The sequence below is a fragment of the Excalfactoria chinensis genome, chromosome 4, assembly GCF_039878825.1.
Source record: "Excalfactoria chinensis isolate bCotChi1 chromosome 4, bCotChi1.hap2, whole genome shotgun sequence".
In the NCBI taxonomy this organism is placed as follows: domain Eukaryota; kingdom Metazoa; phylum Chordata; class Aves; order Galliformes; family Phasianidae; genus Excalfactoria; species Excalfactoria chinensis.
The window spans coordinates 85015963-85028281 of NC_092828.1; the positions used below are offsets into that span (position 1 = coordinate 85015963).

At 44.3% G+C, this 12319-nt stretch overlaps 1 protein-coding gene across 3 annotated transcripts in view; it reads right to left on the bottom strand.

Moving 5' to 3' along the window:
• FGF13 (fibroblast growth factor 13) overlaps positions 1-12319 on the bottom strand; it is a 250310-nt gene that overhangs the window by 96299 nt on the left and 141692 nt on the right. For 2 of the 3 annotated variants that reach the window (XM_072334589.1, XM_072334587.1), the window contains exon 2: positions 257-424. The exons of the other annotated variant lie outside the window; for it this stretch is intronic. In XM_072334589.1, coding sequence (XP_072190690.1) covers positions 257-422 — 166 coding nt within the window. In that variant the 5' untranslated portion in view covers positions 423-424. The remainder of the gene's footprint in view (positions 1-256; positions 425-12319) is intronic. 3 annotated transcript variants of the gene reach the window in all.

The following is a 12319-nucleotide window of genomic DNA, read 5'->3' on the forward strand; positions in this document are numbered from 1 at the left end:
AACAAACTTTATTTAAGAAAAAAGCAGCGCTATTTTACTTCTCATCTAGAATGATACCATACATGGCTCTATAGAGTCTCCTGTGATAGCTGAATCAGACACTAACAGGCAAGCAGAGGGGGACATGGAGTGCATCACGCTTCCTGCATCAGTTGCACTGCACTGACACAGGCTGGGAAACACACAGCACACTCTAGGGACATACATGGAAAAAGAAATAGAAACAAACAGAACATGGATCCATAGTGCCACAAACCTTCCGGCTCTGTGTTCTCTTTGAGGTGCACTTGCTTCAGTGGGCAGCAGAAGATTTCGTGACACTTAGCACGAAAAGGGGACTCTTTTTTCTTTAATTCCGCAGATTGGATCGAATCTTGCCGTAACATAATGTACTCCTGAGTGCCAGGGGGAGCGTCATCCATAACTGTGGTCACCACATAACAAAATGAACTCAAGTTAGAGCTTGAGGAAAGCAATCTAGAGAATTAAATCAACTACATAACGTCAGGGTTGGGGGGGAAGAAAGGAGGGAGAGAAAGGTTTAGAGGAAGGAAAATCAAAGTTAAAGCATCTCAGTTGTGACGGTAGAGGGATGGGGAAAACATCTACTTTTATATACACGTCTTAGAAAAATTAGCAATTTATACTGTTTCATGCAGCTTGCATTAATAGTACAGTAGCCGCTCCAGAAAGCAACACTGTTCTCTCCTAAACCTCTCTTCTCCTTATAGCACCTCTATCTATTCTGCATGCAGGTAAAGAAGCAAACAAAAGCAAAGCATGCTGTTGTGGCCTAGCCACAGGTCATCTCTATGTTAACATCACGGAGCAATCGTTCCACGTCTGCAGGTAATACAGTGCCAGCGTATCTATTCCCCAGCATAAAGAGAACATGCCTTTATCAGGATATGTAATTACACACAGTTCCTCAGAGCAAGGATAATAAACCACTGATGTTTGACTTGATCACCATTTCCAGTGGGTAAAGGAGTAGATGTACAAAGAGAAAGCACATTAATCCTTTTGACGGCTCTCTTGTAAAACAGCAAGACGTTTTTTCAAGTTGATCTTATAAATCAATACTGCCATTAATAACATAAATGATATGCAGTCTGAAGCAGTTTCTGAATGGAGTCAGACCATTACATGGTAAAAAGATAAAATACAGAGTATACAGGAAGCTCCCGCTACCTCAAAGCATTACATTACTAGAAAGAATTAAAACAATTTTCCACTATCTAAAAATGAAGCCTTAATAACAGAGATAGCAAGGTTCCTCAGCTCGCAGCTTTAAGCAGCAAATCATCACTCAAGAAGAGAAATTAAATGCTTTTCAAAAGGACAGTCTGTAGCCACTGCTAGTTATTCCTAATGCAATACACTGACACAGAACCACAGCCAAAATCACACCGAGCTTGTACAACCACATAGCAAACAAAATATGATCCAAGAAATCCAACTAATCCAAGAAATAAGTAAAAACCCAAAGATCAGAACAGTAACCCTTGACACAGTGGGCTATAACTGCAGAGGTAGCACAGCTGCGTATACGTTCATGGTTCTGAAAGCGCTGGCTGCTAATTCAAGCAATGCAACTGTCTCCTAAATATCTGTGAATGCATCATCAATTACATAAGCTGCCAGATTTAAACACGGGTCCCCCCCAAACCACAATGAACCTCTTGCACTTACAATCACTTCATTTATTTATATCTCCTACCAAGAATGGCATTAGTAAAAGAAGGGGGAAAAAAACGTATCTAGGAGATAAATAAATGATTCAAGCTGATCATCTTTCCACAGTGGGTAGTCACCTTCTATAAGACCTCAATTAATCCACAGAAGACACTTGGCACCCCGGTGGTTGTTGCTTCATTAGACGACACGCAGTGCCAGTAATGCAGACTAATAATCCACACGCAAAAAACACTATTAAAAGAAATGTATGAGTTAATAGAAAAGCACAAATGGCTCAAAAAAGAGCAGGAGGTCACTGGAGCACAAGGCCTGGGCTGCTGGATAATTGCTCCTTTGACAACACCAGTTTCGCTTTGGCTGGTTTGAAGGTTACGCACGTGTTCATGAAACATACTGACAGCAGCCAAGACGAGCCAAGGACCAACAAGCCCTGATGGGTCCCTCCTCCAAGAAGTCACCATGCAGATGGTGCTGTTGCAGGAGCATGCACAAAGCCACCAGTGAGCTGTGTGCAGTGACACTGACGTCAATGGCATGAGAAGCCTACGGCGTGTCCCTCTGACATTTACAGGGATAAAGGATAATGTGCGTTGAGAAACACGGGTAGCCAGCAGAGAAGTGAAACGCACAGCCACCTCCTGCCAACAAGCTGGCTGACCTGCAGCGGAGTGTGCACCGCTGTCACAAACAGCCTCGGGTAAGAGGTATGGCCCTGGGATGGCCCCTCGAGTGGCAGAGCCCTTCCAGAGAAGCCCCACTCAGCTGTGGGAGCTGAAGAATTGCTGGTAGCACTCACTGCTGTATGGTGCAGGAACAAAGCAATACAAACTGTGAAAAAAAAGAATGCAGGTAACAGTTATCAGCCACTTAATAGGGTCAATAGTGGAGAACAAGCTACTGGTGATTACCTGCAGCAGGAGTAAGGACCAGCTCCAGCTACAAGAGCTGCTGAGCATGGGGTGCTATTGCTCTGAGTTCTGAGGGTTCACACATCTGCAAACCAATTCTGTTTATCAAGCGTCAGGCAAACAGTTGCTTGGCATCATTATGTAGGTCCATCCCTCTCTCAGGTAAGCTCACTAAGACAGGTAGAGAAGATCTAACTGGCCCCTTGCCACTCACCCACGCACTCTGATCACCTGCAGACAGATTATTATCATGATATTTGTGAATAAGCCACAAAGAGAACCACACCTCCAACAAATGACAAACGTGCTGAAATCAGCAAACATACATTGGTTTACTTGAACACAGGGCTAAAGAGCCCTAGTTCTGAGGAATATCACACCACATCACTGGTATGTGGAGCACATACAAGGAATCGCAGTTCTAAAGAAGCCTTAATGCTGGAATGATGTATGGGTAACATAATTGATACCACTGTTTTGACAGGAACAGCTAAAACCTTTTCTTAACATGATGAATGGCTTCAAGTCAGAAGGAGAATTTATGGCAAAACTAGGAAAAACCCCTAACCCCAAAGCTTCATTTTCCTGCTGTGATGACAGCCAGACACCCTCGTGGAGCCACTGAAATGACAGCTCCAGATATGGGCGCAAGCCACCGATCCACTGGGAAGCTACAGCCACAGAGAATATAAGCAATAAGCTTTGAAAAGATGATGACCATTTCAATGACTAAAAGTAACCAGTGCACAGCTATGGAAGGTTTGTTGTTCAACACCTGTCAATAAACCAATTGGAAAATGGGAGAAATATCATAAAAGCATCTGGTCTGATTCTGCAAACAACAGAAGCAATTACACACCCGCTACAGGAGGTAACAGACAGTAAATATTCAGGAAGAAACAAACCTGCAAAGCAGTAATTACATCCCATGCTATGTGGAGTAAATGACGTTGCTTTCACTCTTTAGCTCCCTCCATTACAGGCTGTGCTAACTGCAGGACCCTTGGATATGCTCACACTCTGTGGTGTAACACACAGACACACAAGTTAGCTTTAAATCAGCTAAACTGTGGAGAAATCACGAGCCAGGACTACACTCAACAGGGGCAGCAGAAGACCCATGAGAAAACCAGCAGATGCTCCATCACGTGAATGCTGTCCTGAATGAAGAGCATTCAGAAGTGACCTCTGTTGAGGCATATCTACATCTCCTTGGCCATCTTCCTGAGGGCAGATGTTCAGCCATTCTACCAGCCTCCCACATCCAGCTCTGCTTCTGTTATCCTTCGGCAGCTGCTCACCCTAACTCCATCCCCATGGGCATGACGCCTCATTTGCCTGCACATCCGTCACCTCACAGATCAAACAGGGACGAGACTCAGACACAGGTGATGAAGATACTCATATTCTTAGTATTCTCAGCTGGAAGGTGATAAAAAAAATCCCACAACTTCACATATATCTATTTTTTAGATATATATATATGTATATTTGTTATTTTTGGTGGGGAGACTGAAAACACAGCAGCTATGTATATATGAAAATAATCTGTTCAGCAGTTGGCATAAGATAGCTGCAGTAACCATTAAGTTCCCTATATGGAAACATTTAACTTGCTAAATACCATCCTGTAGCACATTCCTGTGTTTCTTAAAAGTGAAAATAATGACAATAATAAAAGCTTACTGACATCAAGCCAGCATGAAAAAAAAAAAAAGAAGCTTCTTTCTTCCAATAAGGCTTGCAGAGAAAGGAAAGCCATCTCTAAGATGACTGCCAGCACCAGGATGGCTTTTCGAGATAAATTCAGACATGTTTACCTTATATAATCACACCAGCTACATAAACACTGCTGCTTTACGTCTTTCTTTTATGTCCAACTTCATTTCAGTCTCATCTAGGATTGCCAGAAACCGTAACATCAAGCCTGTCCATAGGCTTTGACTCTGGTGCCAGCTGAACAATCTGTGATACAATTCAGAGCTTAATACAATTCAGAGTTTAATAAAGCTGCAAGGAAGCTTTCTTTTCCCCTTAGTTTCCACAAGGAGAGGCTTTGGTTATGCTAGGCTGCAACAGCCATAGAGCAAGTCTGTCTCAGCACCCAGGCAAGAGAAATCTCCATGCTCCTGTCAGGCTTTGCAGGCAATATCGGTGGTAGGGGGACAATTGGACTACATGAACTTAGAGGTCTTTTCCAACCTTAATGATTCTATGACTCTTCCTGTACATGTGACACAGTTTAACACACAAGAGCTCTACATTCCACCTTCAACACGATATTTGAGCACCTCCTAAATCATCCAGAACCAGAATAAAAATACCCTTTTCGGCGCAAGGGAACAAGTTATAACAACAGCAACAGTGAAAGCATTCTCCCAACACAGCTCTTGGAAGGACAATACAAAGGGCAGCAGCACACACTAGTGATGCTCATTGAGCATCTCCTTCATCCTCTGCCACCCACAGAAATGAAAGAAGGGCCAGGAGGGATGTGACCATGGCCTCTGAGGATGGTTAGACCTATGTAGGATTATTCCCCCCCCCATATTTTTAGGGAAAATATTAGGATATCAAGTTGCTTTTGGCTCCTAGTGAGGACAAAACTTTAAAATCCTCCTAGTTTGCTTAAATCAGTGCATACAGTGCAGGGAGCAAGGAGGAAAGAGGGGTATTTTTTTGGTAATACCACTTCCACACTGAAGCAGCTGATGAAAAGCTTTTAGGTATACGTGCAAGAACAATTTTCTCTGCTCCTTTTCATTCGTGCTTTGTTCCCCCCCTGCTTTATCCCAGGGGGAGATGTGATTTCTGCTAGGTATCTGAACAACATGATGAACAAAAATCCTTACAAGTTAGTGAGGAGGAATGTGAGCATCACAGGTTGGAAACCTCACTTTCATTGTGCACCTGTGTGCTCATAATGCTTAAGTTGGGGTGATTCTGTTTCCTATATTCACAATAAAGATTGGGAAATCAGAGAAACTGCATTTGCTAATTTTAACTTGCAATGAGCTTTTTCTGGACAGTTTCATGGCATGTGTAAGTGCAGCATAAATTCTGGGATGGGCAGTGGTTGTCTGGAAGAGTTCAGATACTTAAAGTCTTAGAGAAGTAAATTCCTTGTCTAACAGAGATTTTACTACCTGAACTAATGATGTTTCATGCTGCTGATCTGAATTAGATTGTGCTGGTTATTAGGAGCTGGGGCTTTTGGGATTCAATAGTAGAATCTCTAAGAGCATCAAAAGAAGGTGCTCTTCTCTGGTGGAAGATGGATATTCTCCATCCCACATCATCATTTTTACTCACTTTCTCAGCAGCTGACCACACCAGCTCAGATCTCAGTATCCAAAGAGAACTGAGCTGCTGCAGTCAGAGCAGAGGCTGCAGCATTTGCATCCCCATAGATATCTGACAAACCCTAATCCTACTCAGGGGCCTAGACTGAAGCAAAGCAACAATCAGAAATCCCTTCTGCAAAAGGCTGTGAGAGGGGATGGCGAGCCATACCTTGACAAGCATGAGCAAAGCAGGAGGTCCAACTTGGTTCACCAACCGTGACTCCTCAATCCCCAGAAAACAAGCACAAAACCCACTTAGATCTGCTCCAGTGCATCTGCAGGCGGATTCCTCCTCAGCGAGACAGCATTCCTCCTTGTCTCACCATCAAAATTGAATGCCTGCAGCCTTCTGAGCATGTTGCTTTCAGTAGGAGTATGAATTTCTAAACTTTTTTGATCTGCTGAAAAATTCTGCAATATGAACTTTTGGGTCAAACACACAGAATCATTTTTTTTTTCCCCACGTCTTCTCAAAACATTTGCACAGAACGCTCCCCCTTGACCTAAAAGAGTAATTGGATTAACTGCTAGCGGTAATAGGCTGTTATCCTTTGAAAAGACGAGCCGAGATAAGGCTGTATTTAGATCACTGTGCACACCAAAGACAATGACACCCAACATCTGAAAATTCTACTAAGAGTTTGGCTCCTCTTTCCCCATGCAGAAAAGGCACTGCCTTCTTCACAAAGCCTTATTTCCCAGCTGCTCTGGTCCTTCAATGATGCAGCTGCCCACAACTGCTTTTCTACTCTGGTTTGGGAGAGTTGCATTTTCCTCTCTGGGTGTTGCCAGGTGATGCTTTCAGCGTTCTGTGTGCAAGGTGCGGTCAGGATGCACACTTCTGCTCTTCAAGGGCCATAGCAACACCCACAACTTGATTACAAGCAGGGCAGACCCACCATCTTCTCCTCCCCAGCCACCAGATCTGCAGTTTTGCTGTGCCGGATCAATTCAGCTCTACAGATGGGCTCACCGCTTTGCCACATTTGCCACTGAATGAATCAATATTGTTTCCTTGCCTACTCCGAGTGGCTTTCTGCTTTCCCCATCTGCCAAAGTAAACGGAAGCTGGCTGCTTTCCAAGCAGGTGGGCTGCTCCATGCACCACCACACACGAGATAGTAATTCATGGTGTACAATTCATTGCTTTGAAGTGTCTGCTGAGAGCCACGGGCACACGGACTGGCACAGAGCTGTAAGCACCCCCACAGCATTACTAGGGTCACCTTCCGGAGAGCAGCTGAACAACCCATCCTGACTGCAAGACCACCAAAAGGCAATGCATTGTATGGCTGCCATTAAAAGAGCTAGAGAAGAAGCAAGGAATGCCTCTGTTCTTAAGATAATACCCTTACACTGAGGTGAAAAACAAGAGGAGGTGGCAAGAGAACTGCCACGATGGTCCAGTGATGAGTAGGAAGCTGACAGCTTATTGGAGAGCTTTGGAGAGCTGTGGTTCACTATTTACGAATCACAGAATCATGGAATCATCAAAGTTGGAAAAGGCCACTGAGATCATCCAGTTCAACCATGAAACAGTGGAATGCTCTTGTGCAATGTAACTTTATTTATTAATGTAGCCCTATTTGGAGCTGGGAGAATAAAATGACAAAAGAAGTCAACAGAAATAGAAATGCCTGTAGCTTTCCTTGCTATTTATAGAGCATCTATTGACAACACCAGAGCTACAAAAAGGAAACAAATTTCCCTTGAGGTAAAGGGGGAAAAAAAAAATGCAACACTGATAGGAATCAGAATAATCCTGGAGGAGGAAGGAACAGTACCCAGCCAAAGGCAACACAATCCTCAAACAAAAGACTGAATCTCTCCTGGAAACCTGCAAATAGGAACAGCTGCTCCGTACCTCTTGGGAAGCAGGAGATGAACAGCAGCAGTCCTCCAAAATTCTGTTTCAGAGGCTCTCCACTGCTGCAGCTCTTGGGCACTTTGCTTGGAAGAAAGGGGCAAGAATGGAAGCGCCATTCAGGAAGGTGACACCTCCCAATTATTTGCCTCATTTACCATGGATTAACAAAAGGAGGGAAGCAAGAAATGAAGTGTTTTAAAATGAAACCCATTACAGAAAGAGCTGTTCTGAGAAATGGCCTCTGAGGAAATCTTTCAAAGCAAAGCACAGAAAACTAATCAGTAGGAGTGAAAACCCTTGGCATGCCAGGGAGAGCAGCACGGTTGCACTGCCTCAGGAGGTAGCGGGCACCTGCGGACTGCTGCTTCAATGAAACGGGAGGCTTTCCTAAACATACACATGTATGTATATGAGGGCTGCTCCGAAAGTAATACCTCCTGTTTCATTGCATTAGCCCACGATAGCAGTGGTGTATGTTGGTGGGATGGTAGATTTGTACCAGCACAGCACATAGGCTCTTGTTAATTGCTGGTGAAAATGCATAGTTCATGGTGGTATGTTGAAAAACAGTGTTGCGTAGCTGAGAATTTGCTCTATCAAATGGTGTAACTTGTATTTGTGCTCTTTGTATCTGTTGTAGCTTCCGTGGAAATAAATAGCAGGCATTACTTTTGGAGCAGCCTACAAACTGACAGCACTTCATTTTTAATACGGCCAAATGAAAGACTGCAGTTTTCTCCTCCTGCTCTTTTCTTGTGCTAAGGCTTTCATTAAACTTCTCCATCCACAACTGGCTTCTGCAACTCCACCTGCCAGCAAATTGTTGGCCCTTAAGAGCACAATCCAACCACAGCCCCAATGGAGTCACTCACACAACCAAGAGAAGCCACTGCCTGCACTGCCATCTATATCTGCCTGCACAGCACCTCCTGCAGAAGCCACTGCCTAAGCAGCCAGCAGCTTTCCAACACCAAAGATGTGACTGAATGAATTTAACCATGAGCCAACTGCATTACTTTCCTCTGTCCCAGGCAGCACTACGCCACTGTACTCACTTGAATGGAGTATCATCTGAGAAGGATGTGCAATACTGATCATTTTTTCCCTCCTCTTCCCAAAAAGGACCACACTTCAAAAACTTCATCTGACAAAGGTTCAGTATTCATGCTCGAGAGTATTTTTTTTCCTCTCTCTACACTAAGCTAAATCCCTTTGGACATCTTTAAATCCATGTGCACTGATACTATCACTGCGGTACAACTACAGTGCACTTGCTGCACATACACAGAGGGGTTTTGCTTTCCACTCTAAATCAATTTAATCAGCACCGTGCCAAATCAGCACAAGATTAAGCTACCTGATCTGCTACCGCCCACCTTAACGATCGTGCTCAGAGAGAGCAGCTTCATGTTCTGTCTATCGGCACCGGTCTCAGCCACCCAACTTCCTTTTGTACAATGCTGTGGTGCTTCCACACAGTGGACAGCATGGCCACAAGCAGCTCAACTGCACCAGAACTGCAACAATTTCCATACACCCTGACTTCAAATTACAATCGTGGACAGCAGGAATGATGTCGCTGCCTTGCTGTGAGCACAAATGTGCAGTGACTTGGCTAATGAAAGCAAGGTCAGGGAGCACAACAAGGAGGACTTTCACTGTCCCATTTATTCCTGTTTGAGGAGAGAGGCACACAGCAGGACCCCAAGCTGCTTGCATCACAGCAAGCATGATGCTCCCAGTCCGTCCCTTGGGAGAGCAAATGGCAAAATGATCAAATAAAGCTGTTCTGGTCAAACTGAAATAACAGTAGAGTTTGTTGCCTTTATAGACATACATCTATATATCTTCACACTACGTTGCCTATGCTTGCACTGGTGTTAAACAATGTAAATGACAGAATGAGTAACCCAAGGCAACAAGCACAATAGAGCTCTATGAAAAAAAGTCAGATTTTGGTGCATGGAACAAATACTGCAGTTCTCTGCTCCTAACAGCCTATCAAAGTTAGTAAAGACAAATGGTACTTCAAGAAAAAAACACATCATTTCAATACTGAGGTACAAACTATCTCCTAGTGGTCTAACACGTAGCAAGTGGTCTTCATTTTAGCAGAGGTGAAAGCCACTCTTAACACACAGTTGCAGTCGGGGAGCGGTCCCTAGGGATACCACAGTCCCATTTTGTACTGCTTTGAAACCATCTGCATCAGACACAAATCACTGCTTGGTGTCATTACCATATTTATGCCTACTGGGCCTTTACGTAGCTCAAAATAAATTAGAGCGCTTATTCTGGAAGTTGGTTCTGACACTTGAAAACGTGGGAAGGGCTTTTTGTTGCTGTAAATGTCTGAGACTCGCGGATTCACATCACCTTCAGTTAAATAGGGGGAAAAAATAATCAAGAGAAGCTCCAGAGCAATTTGCAATACTTGAAAATTTGGCTCGTACATCTGTCAAAACAAGTGCTTGAGTATGTAGGTCCTGCAAGCACTCATTACTGAGCTTCGCACTGCTTTGGACAATTCAATTTTGCAAAGAGTGAGCTCAGCAGTACTTGCACGGCTCCTAATTACCTGTGTTGGAGTCCTTCCATTGCTCCCTGCTCTGGGTGCCACATAAGCACTCGTAGTATTTTTAATATTAGCCCCCACGACTTCATCTGCATCTCAAGGTTTCTTTTACTTTTCAATCGACTCTAATTTCCACGTTACCGATGCACTGTGCTCATGAAACGAAACCCTAAAGAGACTTCTGTAAACCTTCATTAGCATTTCCGTCTGCATTTACCTACTCATTTCCCAGCAGTTACACAACTGATAAGGCTGACTGTTACTGCTGCACTATGCCCCACATTAAGGAGAATGGGACAAAGGTAGCAGGCAGCAGAGATGCTGTCCCACTCCATCCTGCCTCCAACACATCACAGCTTTGTTCTCTTGGGACCAAACCTGTGCAAAGCCATCTCTGGGAGGAAGGAGACAGTAACTTTGAGCTCCTTGTCCTGAGCTGCCATGCAGACATGGGATGAGGATGTCCTGGGTGCCCACAGATTTCCAGGCTGCCGAACACACTGATCAGAGATGACTCACTGTCATTCTCGCACGCAATAAAATGGCTCTGTCAATTTTCTGACTTGAATTATTGCTGTAATTGTTGTATCTCACAGCTGAGGAGCTGCCACCAGCACTGACTCAATTGCCAAGAGCTGGGTCGGGCTGCTCGTGCCGCTGGGGCTCAGACCTTGCCTCTACCCACCAGAAGTCATTCTCTCCCACCAGGTAAGACAACAAAAGAAAGATTCCCTCGGCCAAATTTGACAGATCTGCACTGAAGTTTCTCTCCAGGAATGCTCTGCATATCATGTATTAATAGAGTCTGACGAATGGCTTGAGCTTCACATCATGGCTAGACAAAGTGTCATGCTGAGGGCACTGCCTGGAAGGGCACTTGAAATAGCTGTGGGTGAGCAAAAGAGAAGCTGTGTGGAGAGCTGACATGTTGTATGGTCACTGTGTTCTGTTTGTTTATTCTCAGAAAAGTGAAAATAATGGGCACTTGGCTGAAATTTTAGGGAAAAGGAGGCTAAGATCCCAATACCCGTTCCTGTCAGTAAATATCCAGCCACACATAGCAAAGCAGAGAGCCAGAACAAGAAACATAAGGTAATTAAGAGCTCCACAGAAGCTTGTAGGGAATCAAAACGTAATTGGACACAAGTTGCATAAACACAAGTTCAACACTGGCTTAAACAAAGGCTCTCCAGAGCCCCCCACCTCCTCACCACCCACACTCAGCACTGTTCAGCTGCAACCTGACCATGCAGCTCTTATCTAAGCTCAACCAGAACTCCTTAGAGCCACAGCCTCCATGCAGGGAAGGCCCTGTCCACGCACAACATGGAAGCAGCACAGCTGCAAAATCACAGTAAATCAAAGCAGCAGCTGGAGAACACCTGGTGGTGTATTTGCAGCACACCTGAGACTCCACAGCACTTCTCAGCAGCCACAGGACTACGACTGCACTCCCCACATCTCTCACCAGGTGAGCACTGCATCTAGACAATGACATCTCTACATCCCTGCTTTCCTTCATTTAAACCATCTATTTAAAACAAAACCATCCAACCCCCTTTCAGCGCCTTATTTTTTTTTATCCTCTAACATGCCATGGCACGATTGCAGCTCTAAACATTTACTTGACATTATCTTGCACCTGGCAAATGTATTTTGATACTTCCAAGAAAGTCCCCTGCAGGTTTGAGTCATCCACTGGTCCTTGCACAGTTGCAATGGACCCCATTTACTGTTTTACAACCATAACTCTCCCCAAATCAGTCCCACCAAGTCTAAGAGGTTTTTCAATGATTACATTACCAGCAATGAGGTGCAGAAACCGGATTAGTATCTGACTTCCTGCAGAAGTCTTTTCTCCTCCATTATGACATCTCAGTTTCTATGTCATTCAAACCCATACAGAGCCTGGCTTTTATTCTCTTAC